Here is a 23,096-nt window from a genome sequence, read left to right on the forward strand (position 1 = left end):
TGTTTCTCAGCTCCAAAAGGTATCTCAAAGGGCTAGGGACAAAGTGCTCTGACAAGGAAGAGGACAAGCTTATGTTACGTGAAGAAGTGCTCCACTGCGAGCAGGAGCACGGGGCGGCACCTCCGGGCTACGGGCAGACGGGAAAGGAGCCCTGCAGACCGAACCCCGCGGCCCCTCTGCACCCGCTGTCGCCAGCCCTTGTCCTCCACATGCCGCAGACATGGATCCGCACAGAAACCACCTCCGGGAGAGATGACGGCTCCCCCTTCCCCAGGCAGCAGCCCCCCCGGCAGGGGTTAACAAACCCTGCAGCTGCCTGCGCTCCACAGGCACCCAGGCACCGTGCGAGTCCCGGCCGGCACGCCTGCTCAGACTGCCCGGCAGGACACGACGGGAGCTCCAGCTCTCAGTCCTGCAGTTTTTCCGAGAAAGGAGGAACCACAGCACAAAGGGGTATGAAACCTAATTTGACAATCCTGCCGGCACGGCCAGCATCTCAGTGGTCCTGTGGAGAGCTCAGGTAGGAGTATCTCCAGGGATAAGAGTCCTGGCCAACCTGCAACGTGGTATTTTACATGGGAAGTGTGAAGAATAGCTATCCTGGAGATTAAAAAAAATGGAGTCACTTTCCTGGTACAACAACAGTATGACAGTGGGTACAATCACCTTGAACTTCTCCTCACACGTACGGACACTGCTAGGTCCAAGGTGGATTTCCACCATTATCTGCTCTTTGGTCCTGAAAATATCCACAGTAAAGCACCGTTCCCCTGTGATGAGGAAGGGACGAGTCCTCTGGCATGTATAGCTCACAGACAGGCTGCCGCCACTGGAGACATCACCTTGTAAAGGTCTCAAAGAGAAGGAGAGTGGGGAACTGGGAGACAGAAGAGTAGCAACACATATCAACTAGCTATGAGTCACAGACTCCTAGCCATATGCATCTGAGCTGAGGGAAGCATCCAGTTGACATAAAAGCTGATAGGGATCTTCACGAAGTGGGAAGAAAAAGAAAGAGAAAGAGGCAAAGGGATCAAGTTCAGTGGCAGGAGTTTCTGTTTTGATGATACCTTCAAAAGGGAATTACCTGGATGAAGGTCAGAAGAACACAGAGCAGACGCCCACGAAGATGGTCAGAGGGCTGGAGCACCTCTCCTATAAGGACAGGCTGAGAGAGTTGCCTTTGTTCAGCCTGGAGAAGAGAAGGCTCCGGGGACACCTTACACCAGCCTGCCAGTACCTAAGAGGGGCCTACGGGAAAGCTGGGGAGGGACTTTTTACAAGGCCATGTAGTGATAGGACAAGGGGTAAGGGCTTTAAACTGAAAGAGGGTGGATTTAGATTAGATGTAGGGAAGAAGTTCTTCACTGTGAGGGTGGGGAGGCACTGAGGGAACAGGTTGCCCAGAGGAGTTGTGGATGCCCCATGCCTGGAAGTGTTCAAGGTCAGGTTGGATGGGGCTTTGAGCAACCTGGTCTAGTGGAAGGTGTCCCTGCCCACAGCAGCGGGGTTGGAGCTAGGTGATCTTTAAGGTCCCTTCCAACCCAAACCATTCTATGATTCTATGCCAGAGTGGCTCTGAAAACGCTGGTACGTTCATGCATTTTCATACCTGAAAAAGTACATACCCCCACCCACTGGAACCTCTAGTCTGGGAAGTGAAAGACTCTTTCTGAATCAGAGAAACCTCCAGGTTGTTTGCTCCGTATTAAAGCACGCCATGCTCTCAGAGGTATTTCTCAGTTGCAGACTGCAACGATTAAAGAAGTCCAGAACTCCACTGTGAACATCCTACGTGTGCAAAAGGCATCAGGAGCAGTGATGGTTATGGGGTGCAAAAGCAGGAGCAGAGCCACGAGGGAGGCAGGTGAGATGCAGTAGCAGTGGCTCTAGGAGATGATGGGGTGAGAAGGAAGCAATCATCAGCAGTGCTGCTGGGCAAGAATGGAGCAGACCTTCTGTGGAAGAGGAACGTAAAGGGCTTATTAGGTAGGGTGCAGGCAGCCAATTTAGTGTCATAACACATTCAAGCTACTCAGTTCTCCTCAGACCCTGAGAAGCATCTGTCAACATGCCAGACTCTGTTGTCAACAATTTTTGTATCACTTTACCTAAGACTTCTCCAATTGTTGAGGCTTTCCATTGTTGATAATCTTCTACCTCTCTCCATTATCCCAGATAACAAGAGAGCAGAAGAATTCTTTTTAATCACCACACTTTATTTAATCAGGTAGCACTGCTATATGTCTGGACCTTTTTCAAAGTTGCCTACCTTTACTTGGCCAGGCAGACTTTAAGCATGTTCTATATTTGTTCTAGATTTCCAGAAATCTGGCAGTCCTACTAGGTCAATCCTACTGCTCGCATACGGCAACTCCATCTGGGCTGCCATATGAGCAGAAACTCTAGATACATTCACAGCAATGTGTGCTGCCATTACATTGCAGATGCAGCTAGTCTGATGCTTTCAGGGAGTGTCACTGGGGTCAGTTGCTGTATGACTACGCTGTAGACCCAACACTTCCTGGAAGCAATAGCCAGACCTCCTGTGCGTGAGCTACACAGCTGATCTGGGACAAACACACCCCAAATGCCCTCTGTGCCTGCAAACCAGCCATGCAATGTGTACGCAGCAGATCCAATACTTCCTGGAAACACCCAGCTTGCAGTCCCTGGTCTATACAGCAAATGAGTATTTATTTTTTCCTACAGACCACACACCCCAAACCCTTGATTTAGAAGAGGTACTTTAGCCAGGCAGCTAGACTAACATTCTGCCACTAAGCCTACAAGGAGTATCTGCGAATAGTCTGCATCAGACAATGGGTAGATGTAAATGTATATGAGAAAAAAAAAATGTCCACAGCTGCAACCAGTGAGCTCTAGGCTGAGACAGAGAACTTTCTCAGTATTTTCAGATGAGGCACATGGAGCTACTGGAAAAACATGATGATTCTCCTAATGAGATGCATCACAAAACTATCCTAAAGAGAGGCAGATGATGCTGTAATCTCCTCCATCAAAGGGAGCAGGGTGTTTCTGAACTCTAAATGCTTCTGGGAAGCTGGAACGAACCTTAAGAAGGTACCTTGGATCCATTATGCTGAGGAAGCCTTTGAGCTGGAGGAGGAGAAATGTGACCTCCAGACTCTGAGGAGTGAATCTCACCTCTGTCAGGACTGACTCTTCCATTCCAGCAGGCTTGATAACCATCAGAACAGGCTATAAGGAGAAGAGTGGTGTGTTAACCAAGAAGTACTGGTACCAGCACCACCAGCAGCCCTGGCTCGGGGGTGTCACCTCCCCTACACCCTGCTATGACTCTTGCAGGCCATGGCAGCAGTGTGCTGGGCAGCCACGCAGGCTGCCAAGCACGATGTCCTGGAGATCACAATTTCCATGCATTTGTTGTGCTGCAGAAAGGCTCTGGAAATGAGCTTCAGCTTCCCGCAGAGACCAAAGGTGGGCTGGTAGCATCACCTGAAAGTTCACAAAAAGATTCTGCAAGGGAAGAATGACAGACTTGGCCAGAGCCACGATGGCATCTGCACAGAAACCTCCCAGTGCCACAAAGCGTGCCTTAAAAATTCAAGTCACGGTTACTTGTCACAGGGAGCTGAACACAAGGTCCACGGGTGGTCAGTGCCTGGGAAAAGGGTACCACAGACACAGGAGAGAGGGGAGACATATCAGTGAGGATATTTCTTGTCTGCCGTGTTCAGATGGCGTCATGATGGATCGCGCTATCTAGAGAGGGCAGAACAGGATAGAGAGAACTGGCCAGTCCTCTGGGGGAAGAGTTGGTCAGTTTGGTCTCTGGTCCAGCCAGCACTGAAGGATGCTCTCAAGGGACTGGACAGAGTGTAGATCTGTGTCCAGAACGGTCCTTACCACCAGAATTAGAGATGGGTCTGGCAGACCTCCCGAGAGCTACCAGACTCAGCCTGAAGGATGGGGAAATGCAGGGCTTCCCATGCAAAGCAGAGACTTTTGTATAACATCTGTAACTGGAGTGCGACAGCTGCAGGTCAGGGAAGATTTCAAGTCAGCAGCATCATCTGGATAATCAAAGCTGAGATGGCATCTGACTCAGAATTAGATCAGTTTCACACTGAAGACTGGAGGAGGAGTGGGAGGGAGCCAGGAGGCCAGAAACCTGATCAATTTTTACAAGACAAGCTTCAAATGAAAAGAGAGAGAAAACAAATCAAATCAAATAATGGTAAGAAGAAAGCCTTGAGAGAGTAGGTAAATTTAAAAAAAAAAAAAAAAGTTCATCAGGCAAATGAAAGCTGCTGCCTGATAAGCAGACTGCCCTGTGCCTGGACCAGTACCCAGGCACATACATACCTCTGGATGCCATGTGTCCCATGCAGGGCAGCAAGGCTGGGGCACTTCTCATTTGGCACATGCACTCACTCTGTGAGCAGGCCCACGCTCGCCTCTTAGAAAAAACAACTTCCAGCCTGTTACGCAATGACAGAAAATCATTCATGGCCAGATAGTCTTCTCATAGTCTGCAATCTTTTACTCCAGCAATGGGAAGCCCAGTGCCCAACTATATTATGATTGATAAGAGAAGCTAAATAAACCAGTAGTCCACCAGGAAAAAACATTTTAAATCTATCACAAAGAAGAAAAGGCACAGGTCTGCCCTGGGCCCATCATGGACGCAGATAATACAATTGTAGACAGCAACACAGAAGAGGCAAGAAGGCAGATGCTTAGTAGGAATGGGAAAATGCATCCTTCCCAGATGACGGGGCATACGGAACAGAAGCCTCCCAGCTATAACAAAGGAAGACAGCAGGCAGCATTTGCTAAACATAATATTCAAATAGGCAAGTCCTGGTAAGTTACAGAAGGTCTTCAGAAAACGAGTAGAGGAACTTTCCATACCCATTAAAATATTGGGTCTTGGAAAATTAGAGAAATCCCAGGGAACAGGAGAACTGTCAGTGCTTTTAAACACTTAAAATTATCAAAAGCATTGACCTTAGAAACTACGAGCTGAGCTGCCCGGCATCAGTCCCAGGGACACGAGACAAAATGAGCATTTCTCCCACCACCAGCTGCCACGTCACCATCAGCGCCTGCCCCTGCCCAGGTCACCGGCAGCTCCGCAGCGTGGTCAGCCTCTCCAGGCTCTTCTGGCACTATGGCTTGTGTGATACTGGCCGCTCACGCTGGAGGGACTTCTCTGCATGTCCCACCTTCATCTGAGCACACCAAACTCTCTCTTAAAATAAAAAAGTTCTATTCTATCCAAGAAAGGGCTAAATTCTAGATTAGAGTGGAAACACTGCTAGGAGAAAAGTGTGCTCTGTCATTTCCCTCATTTCATTCAAAGCAAAAAGCCATTTTAACTTTGTTAAAAATGAGCTCCCCTTTTTCTCTCTTTCCTGTTTTCCTCCAGTTTCTTTCCTGGTTCTTTTCCACCAAGAAGCCAGAATTTGTCTTCATATTTTCAGTTATGATTATTCACACCTTTTTCCTTCTCTTTGCTTCACAATTCCTTTTTTTTGCCCATATCTGGGTTTATATTCCTATCTTTTTTTCATTCACTACTGCAGCTTTTTCTCATCTGATTAACTTTCTTACCATTTGAAACATTTTCAGAAGTATCACAATATTTTATGAGTAATATAGCATAAGAAGCATTACCTATACTCACAATAGGCTAGTTTATTTTGTAAAATCTTCACAGAGGCCATGTATGGTACATTAAGAATACTGATGCATATTTAGCATTTAGAATGCTTTTCTGAATTATTTTCTCCTGCGTACCTTATGCCAGTTTTGACACCATAGACTCTAATTAGATTTTATTCTTGTTTTACTGATAATTTCCCTAGTTTTGGGAAAGTAAATCGTGTTAAAAGAAAAAAGCATAATATAGAGAGTTTGATTGACAAGTTTACGAGTCTGGCTGACAGAAGCAATGATGTCTGAAATCAGAAAGATGAAACCCAGTAAGGTCTAGTACAAACTGTTACGCTTGGAATGGAGAAATCAAGTGCATAAATATGGAGAATAACCAGCGAGGCATCGTAAAGTAGAAAATGTGTGGTAACAGTGGTAACCCCAAACTAAACACAAGTCAAGAAAATGGTGACACTGTATAAAGACAAATTTAATTCCAGGAGGTATTAACAAGATGGCAAGGATCCATTTGGACTGATATGTCCAGTCTGGGGACAAAGATCTTTAAGAAGGAGGTAAACAAATTGAAAGCAATAAGTTGGAAAAGACACTTGGAATTCTTGACCACAGAGGAAAGACTGACAGAAGTGGGTTTGCTCACCTTAAATCTTAAAAGAGTATGACAAAAAGTTGGTGATCAATTATCCCACCAGTCCACTGTTGGAAGGACAAAGAAATACATTTACTTTGCCCCCCCAAAATTGATTAAAACCCAAGAACAAATTTCTGATTTTCTCCACACAGAGAAGCACTGAGAAAAATCTACTTTGACTGAACATAGGGTTTGACAAACATTTCCACAGGTGATTGCCTACTCAGAGTAGGTAGAAAAAGTGGTATCTCGACCTCCATTCAAGACATTTGTGCCCAGAAATGTATGATATGACACATCTACCTTTCTCCATGACAGTATATCTAGATTGTGTCCAGGAGAGAGACATATTTACGTGTGTGTGTGTATAATTTGTTATATATAATTTATCTTGCTCAAAATTTATTTGTTAACATAGAGATATCAAGCAGGACATTACTCAATGGTATTGCCCAGGTTCTTGGTCCAAGCCAACTACTGTGTGCTAGCAATGACCACCCAGCCTAAGGTATCAATGCTGAGGGTAAAACTGAAGGCGCACAAAGTCTGGTGGGATAACAGGGCACTGGTGCAGCAGAACGTGAGCCCGAGAGCAGCCAGGCTGTGAGTGAGGGCGCAGCACACCGCTCGCTGCGGGGGGTGAAATCATCTCAGAAAGCAGGGACACAAAGCAGGGAAAAACTTCAGCATAAACTCTCAGAACAATAACAGTAGCCATGAAGACTAATTGAAAGTATCAATTAGAAATATGCATGAATGCGGTGATGAGGTCTGTATGCTGCAGCAGCGGGACCTGTGCGGATGTACTGGGTCACTCCTAGAGCCAAGGTCAAGATGAACATAGGAACCGAGGAAGATTCGTATGATGGACACAAAAGCAATCCAGTAGCTGTAAAAGCCTTTAAAATGTGAAAGTTAAAGGAGATCAAACTATTCTACTTCTCAATGGAGATAAGGTGATCGCTGTGTGTAAGTGCTAAGGTATGGGGAGGAAGTCCAACTGCAAGGCTTTCCAATTACTGCAACACACACAAGAGCTAATAACAGGATGATTAAATTAGGCAGAGCAACACTGAGGTAAAAGATGACTTCTAGCAGCGAGGGTAATTAAACAGCTTACGAAGAGAGGTGGCAGACTCCACCATGTGTGTGCGAGAAGCACAGACCCAGCAGCCCCGCTGAGCCCATGGAGCCGTGCGTCCCAGCCCCGGGACCGGGGAGGATGGGTTTGCCTGCTCCCCCCACCGGTATTTCCAGCCCTGAATCAAGACTGAGTTTGCACTCCAGAGGGTTAATGAATTTTTATTTTCAGGAGGAAGAGGAGGAGGTCGCTTTACCTGTAATTCCTAGTAGGCCTAAAGAGACACGATGATTAAAAAAAATGAGAGAAGTCACCCATACACAAGCAAGGCTTGTTACATACTTGGCCCATCAGAAAAGCTGAGCACTGCAGAGGCAACACCTCTTCTGTATCTGGAGAAGCAAGCAAGGTGGTGGGGACAGTCACCGAGCACCCCAAAAGGTGTTGAGCCCAGCTCAGCTCCACAGTCAAACCTGGAGGTGCCAATCTCACCTGTGGAAAACTTCATCACTCTAAAAAGAGACAAATAGGTATTGCAATCACTAATAGTTTATTTTCGTCACAAACTACACTTTTAAAATCTGGATTATAAGCAAGGTTTTAATTAATACGAAGTATAAGAAAGGCTAGAAGACACTGGGTTACTATGTTACCTGATCATTAAGGACAAAGAGACTAAGCACAGATAATAGATTTCTAAGAGGTCCCAAACTTCAATCAACTGTAATGTTAAAAGTTAACAAACACACTTTTGAATGCTAAAATAAAAAAATGTTTTCCCACTCAGATAGCAAATGCAGTAAGTTTGAGGAAGATGTGCTGCGTTTTTAATACATAACAGGTTGAATAACCACTCCAGGTGCCAACAGGAACTCCACACCTCCATAAATTATTTTAATTTCTACTATAGTAGAGCTAGAAAGCAAAATCAGTAGGCTCTGCACACACTTACAAAAACCCACAACCCTTACAATCCAAACGTTTGACAAGAGAGAACAGATGGAGAAGGACGAGGTTACCATTGTAGTGACGACAAGAAAAATATGGAGCTTATTAATAAAAATAATGCTATAGACATTCTCCCATCAGCTAAAATTTTTGGCATTAGTTAGGACTAAGTCTTTAAAACACGTCAAACAGCAGATGTTGTTTATGTTTTACACATGTTGAGGAACAATGGCAGCTAGCTAGCAAGAGTTTACTGCTAAGCTAACTAAACTGTAAAATATCAACTAGCTTTATCATTTCCAAGTATTCTTAACACTGAACACTTATAATCTACATAAGTAGAATTAAATTTATTAATTTCTATGACATCACAAGATATGATGTCATTAATAAGTCAGAAATCCAAACACCGTCAGCTAAAATTTAATTTAAATTAGAAAAATCACAGCTAACCGAAGACATTCTTTAACAAAATCACTCCATTTAGGAATATTCTGTTGCCTGGGCAACATGACTGCAAATTGCAGAGTTCAGACCATGATGCCTATTTTAAAGCAACAAGATACAAATCTTTGAAGAAAATACATCTAACAACCTGTTTGTATTGTACCAAAAAGCCAATACAAATGGTATGTTAAGATAACATCAAAGTGTAAATCTTCAAGGATTTAAGGAGGACCATTCAAAGTGTTGTAAGGCCCAATTATACGTGTGACAGATGCAAAAGAGGTTGAGAAAGGTCAAGGTACAAAATGGGATACAACAAGCAAGGTATGCAAAGAACAGCAGAGCCACAGGAAAGCAAGTTACAATGCGCTCTCAGCAAGAGCCGATCCAGCGCACCAGCACGTCAGCGGGGCGGAAAAGCTTTAGTACCACGAACGCCAGAGCGTTTGCTGTCTTTTTGCTTGAGCTTTTTACTCCACAATTGGCTGCGATCGTGCAGCAAATATCACCAAATCAGCAGATCAGTTGGGCCTCATAGAAGTGACACACAGTATTGGGGGCATTTTCTGCCTTTGTGCCTGGTTCTGCAATCAATTTATGAATCGCCTTTACTTTTCGACAAAGCACCAGAGATCTGCAGACCATGAGCTGAGTCATGCTGCCAAAAACCTGCTAGGAGCAATCTCGGGCATTAGTAGCAAACTCTGATCATCCATGACAGTTCTCAGATGCCTGCAAAAGAAGGGAAGTTACAACCAGCTTTAAATGCATGGCACAAGGAAAGGAACACTGCACTATAGACCAGGCAACTTAATTTTACTGTCCAGAAAAATGCTGGGCAAAGCAGATAGTAAACACAGATGACCGACAACAGCAATTTGTAAAGAGCAAACCAAACTTAAGGGATTTAAGTTACTTAGAAGAGAGGGCAGCAGGCCAGGCTTTGTGAGGAACAAAGAAACTAGAGATACCAAATAGCTGTCTTCTGCAAAAATTTTGACAGCCTTATATGACATTCTCAGAAACAACAGAAATTAAACCTAGCTGAAACTCCTGCCAAGTGATGAAAAACTGATCAGAAAACTAATTCATGACTGTCAGACTAAAAATGTATGCTAAATGGATTTCACAGGACCCTACCCCAAGTTCAGTAGTATTCAATTTTTTCATTAGCAACCTGGATGACAGAGTGCAGAATATGCTTATTAAATTCCTAGATGAGACCAAGCTGGAAGGAGATGCAAAGTCATTAGAGGATTAGAATTGAAATGATTGTTGGAAACTCAAGAAATAGGCGGCGGGGGGGGAGGTTTAGTCAATAGAGACAAATGTCATGACAGTTTATGTACAGGGATTACAGAAGCTGGAGCCAGCCTCTTCTCCAAGCGTACAAAGAACAAGAGTCAATGGGCACAAGGTGCAATGAGGGAAATTTTGCCTGGGCATAATGAAAAGACTCTTCACCAGGAGAATGTCTGGGTATGGGAACAAGCCCCAGGGTGGGAGCGCTCCAGGTGTGGGGGCTTCCCAAGGCTGACCAGCAAAGGCCCTGAGCACCCTCAGCAGCCATGGGGCTGGCCTGTCTGAGCAGGAGGAGAGACATCCCCAGGTCTCTCCGGTCCGGGCGGCTCAGCCAGTCTGCAACACCAGGCACAAACGCGGGCTAGGAGACAGCAGGCAGCAGTCCTGCTGAAGATCTGAGGGCTGCAGGATCACAAGCTGAAAATGAGTCAACAAAGTCACGTTGTGGCAGAAAAGGGAAAACATACCAGGATTTACAATTAGCAGCCTCACCTCCAACACATGTGATGTAACCCCTCCGCTCTGTGCTGAACAGGTTGGGTTTCAGCTGGAGAAGGCTACTTTTAGGAACAGAGTTAAATAAAAGATATGGGGAGAATCCAGAGTAAATCAATAGTACTGATCGGATTATGCTTTCAAGGTCTCTGCAGGAAAGCCTGTGTGCTCTGGGATATTCAGCCCAGAGAACAGAAGATCAGGTGGGGAAGGGGCGATCTGACTGTAAAAACAGAAAGGCGGCAGCTGCAGCGAGGACAAAAATAATCTGTTCTCAATAACCATGGAAAAGTAATGGGCTTAAAATTCAATAAGAAAGATTCAGGTTAGATGTCAGAAAATGCTTTCTGAGAGTGCAGACAGCTCTAAGCGCAGGAGCAGACTGCCTCGGGAGGCTGCAGCCAGCGCCCAGCACAGGGGGGCTCGCGAGCAGGTGAGCAAACACCAGGCATAACGCTTTCAGGCAGAGCTGATCCTGGGGAGGGGCAGAAAAGCCCCAAGAAATTACCTCTCAGGTTCCTTCTCAATCCCACCGTTCTACTGCCTTTGCCAATGGTGCAGCTGGCTCTGAACGAGGGGAGCACAGGAAAGGTTGTCAGTCCTGGGCTTACGGAGCTGTTCAGTGTGGTCGCCTGCAGCATCCTTATTGCAAAATGGGACAGGCATGGTTTGGGCAGGTGGACAACGAGGTAGGTGGAAAGCTGGCTGGACCACCAGGCTCAAAGGGTGGTGATGGGCCATACGGAGTCCAGCTGGTGGCTGGTTATGAGCCCATCCTGGCCCGAGGGCAGCCGGCAAGGCGAGGGCAGGGATTGCTGCCCGCTGCTCAGCGCTGGCGAGACCTGTCGGGATACTGGGGCCAGACTGGGCTCACCAGCGCAGGACGGACATTGAAGTAGTGTGGCAGGTCCCGTGGGGGCCTCGGGAAGGTCAGGGCTGGAGCACATGAGGTTGGAGGAGAGGCTGAGCGTGGGGTGTGCTCAGCCCAGAGAGGAGAAGGTGAAGGGGAGACCCTACTGCAGCCTGCGGCTCGCTGACGGGTGGGGAGAGAGGACGGAGCCAGGCTCCTCTCGGAGGTGACAGGACGGGACGAGAGGCACAAGCTGCGGCCAGGGACGTCCTCCCTTCGTGCCAGGAAAAGCCCTTCACCGGAGGGAGGTCGGACACGGACCGGGGCCCCGAGAGGCCGTGGGGTCTCTGGCCTTGGAGACGCTCAGCACTCATCCAGCCACAGCCCTGAGCAGCCCATGCTGACGGGCGCTGCTTCCCACAGGGCTGGCGCTGGACACCTCTGCGGCCCCTCCCCGCCTCTCCGATTCTGCGGTTTTACAATGCTATTAATTTTACATGCAAAACTATAAGTACCTTATACCCCATGAGCTAGGAAAGAAATTAAGCTGTGATACTGAGACACACATCCTGCTCTGCAACACGTTTGAGGGATGAATCGCACCCATGCCCAGAGGGGGACCTCGGCTCCCCATGTGAGATGCTGCTGCCCGTCCCTGTGCCGCTGCCCAGTGGCACCGTGAGCATCTCTGCCAGCCAGCGCATCCCCTGCCCTCCATCCGACCATCACCAACCCCAAGCACCACCTCGGCTCTGCAGGGAGGCGATCTCCCTACATGTACCCCTGATTCAGGCAATGATTTCCTTATGTCAAGCCCAACGTTTGTCTGCAGTGCTCAAGTTAAAGGCTGACTAAAACCTCTGACACATGCTTGACTTGCATGGCCAAGGTGAGTCTTGCCAGTTGCAGATGCCAGCACAAGTGACTGAATGCACCACAGCCAGAGCAGCTCTACATCAACGAAGCCTGTACTAATCATAACAAGAAACTTTGTTTACTTATAGGATGATTACCTACCAAAAAAAAAAAAACCAACACCAAACCAAACCCCAAACCAATAAAGCCACCCACCACAAAAACCTGTTTAGAAGAATTGGCGTGGGAGGGGAGGAAGGGATATCACAAAAATGCAGCAATCAAAAGGACAGACAAATTTTTGACAGAAAAGTAGCAGCTCTGACTGTTATATTTCAGTGAAATTAGAAGAAATTTGAAGCAACTACTTGCATACTATTTTTACATTCTGCATATAAGCCTGTATATGTATAAATGGAAAAGTTCAACCATGAGTATCAGAGGACAAAGAAATTTCTACAAAATTGACATTTACTGATCATTAAGAAACTTGTCTGCACTTCTAAAACCTACATCAGACATGTTTGGGATGAGCTAACACAAAAGATCCCATAGCTCCATTGACATATAAGTTTGACAGGAAAGAATCACGATCTGTGTTTAGTTTCAGCTTGATACCAGAGTCACCTGCTCACATATGTAAGCAAACCTTTAGATCAATATGAAAGAAAGTTATGAGGGGATTTTTTCCAACAAATAACACTGAATTATTATATCTCGATTATTAAAACTTCCAGTGCCGAGTTCACATTTTTATAGGTCCTCATAGCCATCTTTATCGGCTGTAAAAGTTATAAATGTAACACACTCACACATTTATACCAAAGCAGAGTGGAAATCAAATAGAGACAAATAGTTACACCATACAACCAAGCTGTGTTTTACAGGTAGTTTTTCTTATATGGCATGATTTCGGTATTAGAAGCAGCACTCAGGCACCAACAGCACTGGGGCCTCAGATGGATCAGCCCTGAAGGCCACAGCCTGGACATCAGAAACTTTGCTGAGGAGACAAGGGAGAAGCCACCTTTGACTTTGGCCAAGCAACATGATTTGTGGAAAACACGGATGAGAAGCCTCCATCCAGAAAAGGCACATCGAAGGTGTGGTAAAGTATCTTCCGTTACTGCTGGGAAAGGAGGATTGGAAGACCACATGCAGAAAGAACGATGACTTACCGGTGACTGCACACCCACGTAAACACAGATGTGAACTAGAAACCCCCCAATACGCCATTTGTTTCCCTTTGAACTACCACAGGAGCTTAAGTTCATCACCATCGCCCCTCTCCTTCCAAGACTGAGCACAAAAGGTACAGCATGCCCGCTGTCATTTCAGATCCTCTTCCACCTCAGAGGAAGAAGTCAGTGCCTCAGCAGGCTCTGGGAAAGGCAGGTGCACAATAAGCCTGCACGTGGACGAGGCTGCTTGAGAAACTGCAACTTCTCACCCAGCCTGCATGTACGCGTGCACTGCGAATGACACCGAGGCAGCTGCACCCTTGCTGCAGAGGGGTCCTGAATTCCTTCCTGCGTGCACCAGCTGCAAACTGCTCCACCAACACCACTTCAGCTCTGAGATGCTGCAGTAAACAGCACCTAGGAAAGGCAGGGGCCAAGCTCCAGGTGTCCACACCAGAAATATCAAGGCTGGAGATATTCAACAAGTGATTCTGAAGTCACTTGGGCACTGAAAGCACTCCTCTGATTAGGGCTGGAGCCTCCACTATAGCCGATTACAGCAAGGTCTGTGATACGGCTATTGGGATCGACCCACAGACCTTCCAGAAACATACAGGGGCAGCGTAAGGAACCTCCAAAACTTTCCAGACTAGAAAGATCCACCTTGACATTGAGAACACAAAGTTCAGACTCCACATCAGAGATGTGAGGTTTGGGAAAGAAAACTGGGAATTTAACATTGTGAACAAGATAAAACTTGGATGCTTCTTAGAAGGAAAACGCTGGCATCTCTAACAGGCCACTGAAAAATACAGTGCAAAGCAGGTGATGACCTGACCATAAGGACCTGGACTTCTCCTACTTTTTACGCAGGGGTAAAGGCAACTGGAAAAGCTACTTCTATAAAACAAAAGGTGAAAAAATGACCCAGAGGTTCAAAATGCAGGGTTGCCAGCATGTGACCTGGTTTAATCCCATCAGAGTACTGGGCTCCTGAGAAAGAAAACAATTAAGTGAGTCCTTAAGAGACATGAGAACCAGGGAAGAAAAGGAAAGCAAGATCGATGCACTGGCAGAGACTAGCCAGGTGATAAGAAACCAAAGGACTTAACCCAACTAAGGCAGGGTCTTACCCAGTTCACACCAATCACACAGAGCAGCTGGGACTGATGGGGAAAGAGATGCACAGGCACAGGTAGCAGAAACAAACTGGTACTGCTACCGAACAGCAGCATTTTAGGATTCTCCTGCTGCTTACAGAGAAATCTCCATGTGGAAGAGAGCAAGGTTCCTGCAGTGGCAGCAAATCCCCAGCCCCACACGAGGCAGACTGCTGAAGGACAGGAGTGGCACAGATGGCCCAACCTCTTTGATACAGAGGTAGGAAAACCAGCAGTTATCTCAGAGGACACAGGGAAGTAAGACAGATGGAACCTTCCATGTCTCATCTTTATCTGTATAGAAATTAGAACATTACACTATGGATGGGTGGACAGCTAGATGGGAAAAAACTGGTTGGATGGTCAGGCTCGGAGAGTGGCTGTTAATGGGTCATTCTCTACCCGATAGCCAGTGACAGGTGGAGTTTGCAGGTAACACCAAACTGGGGGGAATGGTCAACATCCACAAGGGCAGGGCTGCCATCCAGAGGGACCTGGGCAGGCTGGAGTAATAGGCCAGCAAGACCCCCAGGAAACTGAAAAAGGACAAATGCAAAGTCCTGTGTCCAGGAAAGAAGCAGCTTTAGCGAGGACACAGACTGAGGAGTAGTTCAGCAGAAAAGGCCCTGGAGGTCTTGACAGATAGCAAGCTGGATTAGAGCCATGAGGACAGTGACTTTTGCAAGAGTAGAGGGTTGCACACTTGTTAAGGAAGACCCCATCAAACAATTTCTCATCAGCTGGATTCGAACCCCAGTGTGACACAGGAAGGCTGTTTCACATGGTTTGTCTACAACACCAGGTGTGGATCATCATTCTGACGAAGTTCAGCTTGCAAAGGTAATTTCATTTCCAAGTCAAATAATGTTATTTATATGCTCAGAGAGGGACACTGTCATTCACAGAATTTGAAAGGTCTTCTCTTTTGCAGTCACTCTGTCAACCTGAAATTAAGGAAAGGGAAAAGACAAACCCAAAATACTGCAGTTGAACAGCAGCTAGCTTTTCATACTTTCGTAAAAACTGCAAGAAGCCATAGACAAGCTGACCTGGAGGACTTTGAGCTATCAATAGTCCCATGCAAGAGAAAGACTGAAGTAGTGATGGTGGGTAACCTTATCACAATATAAAAAAGCACCTCTTGAAGAACAAGACCTACAGACAAGTCTTCACCCTCCTAAGAGACAAAACATTGCCTAACGTTGCCATCATGAACTTAAACTTACGAATACAAGATTTCAGCTCCCTGGGATCCAGCACAAATCACTGGTGGGAGGGCAGACACCACTGACTCAGCTGTTTGCACAACTGCCTACCCATGGGCCTGTCCACACATTCCAGTCCTCTGCTGGGTACCTTCCTGTTGTTTAAATAGGATGGTGGGTTCACCACATCAACAACAGCAACTGCCAGTTTTCACAGTCCCGGCATGAGTGCCTGTCCTTCCCATTGCAGGCTCCTGACCCACGGCATGCTCCAGCGGCCAACACCCCAAGGCCAGTCAGTGAGCACCTCAAGGCACACGGGAGGTTTGAGAGAGAACTAGTGCTTTGCCAGCACTTTGTTTCTGATCAATGATACTGCTAAAGCAGCTGGAAGGAAAAAAAACCGATCAACCAAAACCCCAACTTTCTTTTCATTCAGTGCATTTTGAGTATGCAATATCCTACCTGAAAAATGTCATCTCCATCCTTCTGTGAGAAGAATGTATTTGGATGAGACTGGGGAGCTTTGGGAAGGACTGCATCTGCACAGGGGACTCTTAGACAATTTATGGATGAAAAGCCAGCTAAGAGCAACTGAAGAGAGATGCAGGTACAAACCTGCCTCAGGAAAACGGGCATGCAGATTGCCAGAAGCTGGGAAGATACTCTGGGAAAACTCTCACCATAAACCCACCTTGCTCTTGCACTCCTCCCTGAAACCTGCTACCAGCCACAAAGAGGTGAGACTGCTCCAGGCACTCCTGCCCCACCACACAAGCCATGCACTGCACTCCAAGTGGAGGTCAGGCGGGAGGAACTCAACACAGCAAGAGGTGGCACGCCACCCCAGGCAAGGAGCGTGCTGATTTGCCTCAGGGAAGATAACCAAGTAGATTACAACTTCTAAACCCTCTAAATTACTTACTGCTATCTTGAGTCATCTCAGGCCACTGACACCAAGCTATCTGATTAACAGTAGCAATCAAATTAACAGGAGGTATGTGCAGTAAACTGACTAAATAGCCATGCAGCAGCAGAGGTATTTATGTGAGCTCCCAGCAGCCACAGAACTGTGGGGCAGCACACACTCCCTCATACAGGCTCAGCTTTCCTCTGCTGTGCTGAAACTCCATCATAGAAAGGCAGCACCCCATTACCATGGCCACACAAAGACGATACAGGAGAAAGCGCCAGACTTTGCAGCAGACAGTGACTTCATTACATGCTGAAGTCTCAAGCAAGCAATCCAAGCAGGGAGTCGGAGAGTTTCTCTTTGAAAGCTGGGAACTGAAGGGAGCACATCACACTAGTATCAAATTCTGGTTTCGATTTGCCAATAAACAAACTGAGTGGATTACCAACAACAGTTTTCATTCTCTGGAATAGAAACTTCCAATTAGTCGCACTACTTCAAAAAGGAAGAGACAAACACTGTTTTTCCCTCATTAAGAGCCACTAGGACTCTGCAGGACACAAGCAAAGTCAGAGCAGGAGCCATCTGCCTCCCTCCACCACCTGCTACACCACCCCATGTCCTGCAAATGCCCAAAGCAGTACGATTGCCCTTTCTCCATCTCTTGATTCCAAAAGTTCAGCTCATCTCAAAAAGGAGGAGCAGTTTCCTGCAAGAAGCCCTTCCCTGGTGTCATGGTTTAACTGCAGCCAGCAACTAAGCACCACGCAGCCGCTCAATCACATCCCCCCCCGCAGTGGGATGGGGGAGAGAACTGGAAGGAAAAAGGTAAAACTCATGGGTTGAGAAAAGAACAGTTTAATAGAACAGAAAGGAAGAAACTAATAATGATAACAATAACAATAATAAAATGACAATACTAATAAAAGGATTGGAACATACAAAACAAGCAACGCACAATGCAATTGCTCACCACTCACCAACTGATGCCCAGTTAGTTCCCGTGCAGCGATCCCGCCCCCTCCAGGCCAACTCCCCCCAGTTTATATACTGGACATGATGTCACACGGTATGGGATACCCCTTTGGCCAGTTTGGGTCAGCTGTTCCGGCTGTGTCCCAGAAGTTGGGAGAGCTTCTTGTGCTCCTCCAGCCTTCTTGCTGGCTGGGCATGAGGAGCTGAAAAATCCTTGAGTTAGTATAAACACTACTTAGCAACAACTGAAAATGTCAGTGTGTTATCAACATTCTTCTCATACTAAATCCAAAACATAACACTATACCAGCTACTAGAAAGAAAATTAACTCTATCCCAGCCAAAACCAGGACACCTGGAAATAAACATTTTTACGTTAAACCAGAGAGCAGGCAGATGGGACTATCCTCAATCCCCAGAGCAAAGCTCCCTGGAGAGCAGCAGCCTCTAGGCAAAGCAGACCTTGCCACATCAAGCCCTTTCCCCACCCGCCTCCCGAGGCAGGAGATAACACGGAGCAGAGAGAAGAAGGTCTGAGCTAAGGCGTATTCACGGAGAACAGGGCTGCCCACCAAGGGCTGAGCTCAGGCATCCTTCAGCATTTGCTGTGGTTAGCAAGGTCACACCAGTCACTCAGAGCAAAGCTGCGGTGGCACTCGTGTTCGTGGGCATGAGCACTGGAGCCAGTCACCCCGCGATCCCCGGGCCATTGTGGAGGGGAGGACAAGCTTCCCCTCCCTGCAGACAGGCACACACACAGAGTCACACAAATGACACTCGCAGCTACAGAGCTCCACCAGCTACAACCAGACAACTATCACTTAATAGGCAAATTAATTGCACGGCGTAAATCTCAAGTTCCTGCACGTGACAAAATACCAGACCGCCTATAGGGATGCTCAATTTGACCTTCAAGGCCCTTTTTCCTCTCAGCATCCAAGCCAACATGTAGCACAGCTTGTGAGGAACATGGTCTCAGTCTTAACAAAGAAATTAGTTTTAAACAAGACTATAAGCTATGTATTCATTTCCTGAAACTACATAAGCATTTTTAGTTCATCACACCGTACATACAAGTGATTCATAACCAATTATCTCCACACAGCTGCCCAATTCCTATATACAATCATGGTAAGTACACACGCAAGTTCCGCGTACTCTTTTTTAGGACAGTATGCTTAATTTGCATTAAAATATACTTTAAATTAATTTAAATATCCTCATGCAGAACACAGCACCATTGCAGCAGCTTGCGGCAGGGGGTTTGGGGAGAACCACAGCCAGTTCACCGCGGCTGCCAGCGAGTGGTCGGGTCAGGTCAGAGAGCATTTCAGCTCCCCGGTGTACTCATGGCACACATGCCGCACAGGGATTTGGTGCCTTTTCAGTGCAATTAGGCCCTTGGGACACACGAGGCTCACTGGACATACCCACTTCTTCTGCATAGGAGGCAACGCTGGTGCAGCACGACCCAGCGTGGCAGACTTCCAGCATGTGCAGAGCATCTGCCCAGCAATTCCCTGCCTACCTCCCCCAGGAGGAGGTGCCACTCCAACAGCCGCAGCCACACATGTACCACAAGAGCAATTGTGTCTGTAATAAGGCATCTTTCTCATAGGGGCCACACATGACATTCACAGGGACTGTATGACATCATCATGGTCACACTTGAGACTCCATGGCCTAAAGCGGCTATAAACAACACTGAAGGAGAAGTGAGAAAAAGCACTTCTGAAAGGCTAATAATTAGCGAGCTCATCTGCAGCTACCCAAGCTAGTATATGAGTAAGACACTGACAGACACTCTCTGCTCTCAAGGGACACCTGAAGATTAGTATTAGCTGGACAGAGTCACAACATTTCTGAAAGGTCCTCAGGCAAATGACGGTGCTTCAATAAGAGCACAGACAGAATGGCTATTCCAAGTTCAAAAACTTCAGAAAAGAAGGGCAAAGCAGACCTTGGATAGGAAGAGACCTTCTGCATCGCAAACTACAGCCTGCAGGTAGTCACTTCCTATGATCTGCAAACTCATGGAAGGAGTCACACTGCAAAATGGCCAAGTTTCCCTTTTCCACCTGTGTTACCCAGCATCTTTATTAGAAAGCTATTCCAGAGTTTCACTCCTCTTGTGGTTATAGGTCTTCTAACTTGCAGTTTAAGTTTATTAATGGCAAGTTTAGGTTTATTAATTTTTGTGGCAACACTGTCCTTTATTTCTAAGCATTCTGCTCCTTCTCTAACATTTAGTGCAACATTTCCACAGACAACAATAATATCTCCTTTTTGCCTCCATTACACATGGCCAGATGAGCCAAGCTCTTTCAGTCTCCCACCATAAGATACCACCTTCACAGCCCTTTCCACCTGTACCACACATCCTCTTTCCTCCCTCCTGCTCCAGCAATTAAGCTGGTGTCAGAATAGGCATCCTGAATCAATGGTTTTGTTCCATTAAGCTTTATCCCACACGTGCACAAGACACCTTGCAGAAGCTGCCCTTGCCAGGGGCCACGAGGAGCTCTGCAGGAGGGACCGGAGCTCACTGCCTCACCTGGAATGCTGTCTGGCTGTTGTAGTTGCGAATCTCTTTGCTCGCACCACGGAAGAGGAGAACCCGAGCGCAGCTCTCCTGTGAAAGCAAGCAAGGGGGAAAGGGGAAGAAACCAATTAGCACTGCAGACTGGTGACAACAAAGAAGCAAACCACATGGTTTCATTGCACTCAGAAAGCCTCCTTTGGCAAGGGCAAGGAAGGATGCTCAACCCCTATGAACTGGTCACCCCAAACCCCAAGCTGACCAAGTCCACCCGCCTGTGTGCGGCTCTGGGGCACTGGCACCATGGCCATGCCTAAACACCAGCCCAAGAGCACAGCTACGGAAACAGTGGCCACCACATGTTCCCAGGTATTGCTATTTCCTAAAGCCTTTTATTGGTTTTGTTTTGCATGCTCTGTGCTTTTGAATGATGTTAATTCAACATGTTTATGAGCTCCTCTACTCTTTAATGCGGCTCTACCCACCCACCCCAGTGGACAGGGTACAAGTCCTTGATGTGCAGAACATACCTACCACCTAACAAGCTGCAAATCAGCCTCAATGTACCACTGTCTATTGCAAAACATAATAGTATTCAATTTTTAAAGCATAGACACCTCAGAACTGAAAATTCCCTTTATAACCAGAGCACATAATACAACATATAAAATCTCTAAGAAGAAACAAGACCTACAGGAGAAATCCCTAGATACTGACCTCTGCATCTCAGAAAGAGAACGGTGGGTGTGCAACATCAGGCGACTCTTCCACCACCCTCAATTTCTCCTGAACTGAGGTTAGTGACCACACAGAAAATAAAAGAGAAATGGTGCCCTATGTTGCCTGGACAGTCTTCTTCAAAATTCAGAAATAAGTAGTAAGAATTTAGGGCTATTTGTGAGAAGGACAGGACCCCAGTCCACACACCTTCCCCAGAGCAGAGTGAAAGCCACAGGATGTGCCCAACAAACCTCACCTGGTACAGCTGCCTGCCTCAAATTAAATGTGAGCACCTGGGCCAAATTAGCACTCTCCACCCAGGCAAACTGCTCCCCCCAACCAGTGATGAGGGCTTGCTGTGAAGGAGGAATAGGAACCAGAGGAAAAACTACAGAATGTGTTAGGCAGTAAATCAGCAAAAACATCTTGGGAATGGGAACAGATTAAACCATGGACTCTTCTCTGGCCACCTGCCTCATGAGAAATCCAAAGTCAGGCTGGTGCTACAAACAGAAACAACGTCATCTCAGGACAGAGCATGGACACAATTCAGAAGAACCTTGCTGAGTCTGGAAACAGCAATAGCAATAAGAAGGTGCCCCAGCCCAATGTTGTGCTCTCTCTCTCTATCTCAGACAGGCTGGTGGCCCATCTACACTTTCTTGTTCTCATGCCCCAAATCACACAGGTGTACCTGGTTATAGAGAGCACAAATATGAAGAGCGGTGTTTCCTGAGGCATTCTGTGCAGTCATATCAGCTCCATAGAAGAGAAGATGCTCCAGGTGCTGAACGTGCCCATAGCGACATGCCTGCTCAAAATGCAAAATGGAAAAAAGAAAGAGAAAAAGAAAATCAAGGAGCAGCAGGAAGACGATAAATCCCACAACATCCTCTGCTGGCTTCATCCATGCTAGAAAAGTTGAATCAGGCTGGACTTGTAACCTGAAAAGTCCTATTAACATGCATGCACACACGCTGCTGCTCCTTACAGCAACGTACATCTGAATACTTGTCAGACAAATTACCTCTACACCAATTTCAAATTTGGGATCAGTATCATAGTGGTACTAGGCCCTCCTCCAGACTCTCTGATATCTCTGTATAATTATTCAGTGAAAAGAAGCCCTGAAGCACAAGCAGGCAAAGAGGAGGGCAATAGCCCCAGACCTCTAGTTAAATGGTGTGGTATTTTCCTCTATGTTTGGTCCATCCTGGGACCAGCAGTCCTCAAAGATCTCCCAAGGCAAGGTAGGATGGAGGCAGGAAGGAGGACAGTCATATCCAGTAAATCAAGATCACAAACACGCATCTCTTGTTTTTTCATTCTCATGCATTCATCCTTAGCTGTGCCAGTACTCATCCACCTTGCGGAGGGCTCACAGCTGGGTGCTTCGGGAGGCCACGGGCGCAAAGACAACTTGCCCTCCCAACGGTCCAAGACAAGGGGACTCTAGGCAGAGCCAGCGCTTACTCCGTTCTCCCAAAGGGTCTCGGTCTTGAAGCACAAAGCCAGCTCAGGTCCCCTAACCTCTAGCCCGTGTCTTCCCTACGCCAAATCCACCTGTCAGTGTGTACAACAGGGACAGATACAACTGTGGTTTGGAACCAGGATGCCTCAGGCATTGGGCCGAGATCCCAAAGCGCTATCCTATGAGCCAGTCATAATCTGGGAGGATCCCAGACACTACTGACCAAGGCCAGAATAGAACAGCCTGAGCATTGGCCTCGGACGGGAGCCACAGCTGGCACACCATGTGCAAGTCCTCCACGCAGGAGCCTGGCTTGCTGTGCCAGCCACCCCTGCCAAGCAGTGCCTCCACTGCCCGCCAGAACACTGCATCCCTGCGGCACCTGCGGGGATGGGTGAAGCCCCTCCATTGGCAGCAGGACAGCGGTCACCCCATCCAGATCCTGTCCCACCGTCCTGCCTACCTGGTGGATCTCCTGCCAGCCGTTCTCATCCATGCAGCCGAGCCGGGCGTAGTCATGCAGCAGGAGCTCGCAGCAGTAGGGATCCCCCCCCACCATGGCACTGTGGTACAGTGGCGTCAGCCCCCGGCTGTCCTTGTAGTCCGGGGAGGCACCCAGGTCCAGCAGCGTCTGCAAGAGAAGTGCCTGCCTCGCTCTG

At 47.2% G+C, this 23,096-nt stretch overlaps 1 protein-coding gene across 1 annotated transcript in view; it reads right to left on the bottom strand.

Moving 5' to 3' along the window:
- Positions 1-23,096, bottom strand: part of SHANK3 (SH3 and multiple ankyrin repeat domains 3) — a 363,156-nt gene that overhangs the window by 259,468 nt on the left and 80,592 nt on the right. The window contains 3 exon segments of the mRNA XM_052788728.1: positions 20,262-20,339; positions 21,661-21,777; positions 22,901-23,068. Of these exon segments, the coding sequence (XP_052644688.1) occupies positions 20,262-20,339; positions 21,661-21,777; positions 22,901-23,068 (363 nt within the window).

The sequence above is a fragment of the Harpia harpyja genome, chromosome 6 (genome assembly GCF_026419915.1).
Source record: "Harpia harpyja isolate bHarHar1 chromosome 6, bHarHar1 primary haplotype, whole genome shotgun sequence".
Taxonomy (NCBI): Eukaryota; Metazoa; Chordata; class Aves; order Accipitriformes; family Accipitridae; genus Harpia; species Harpia harpyja.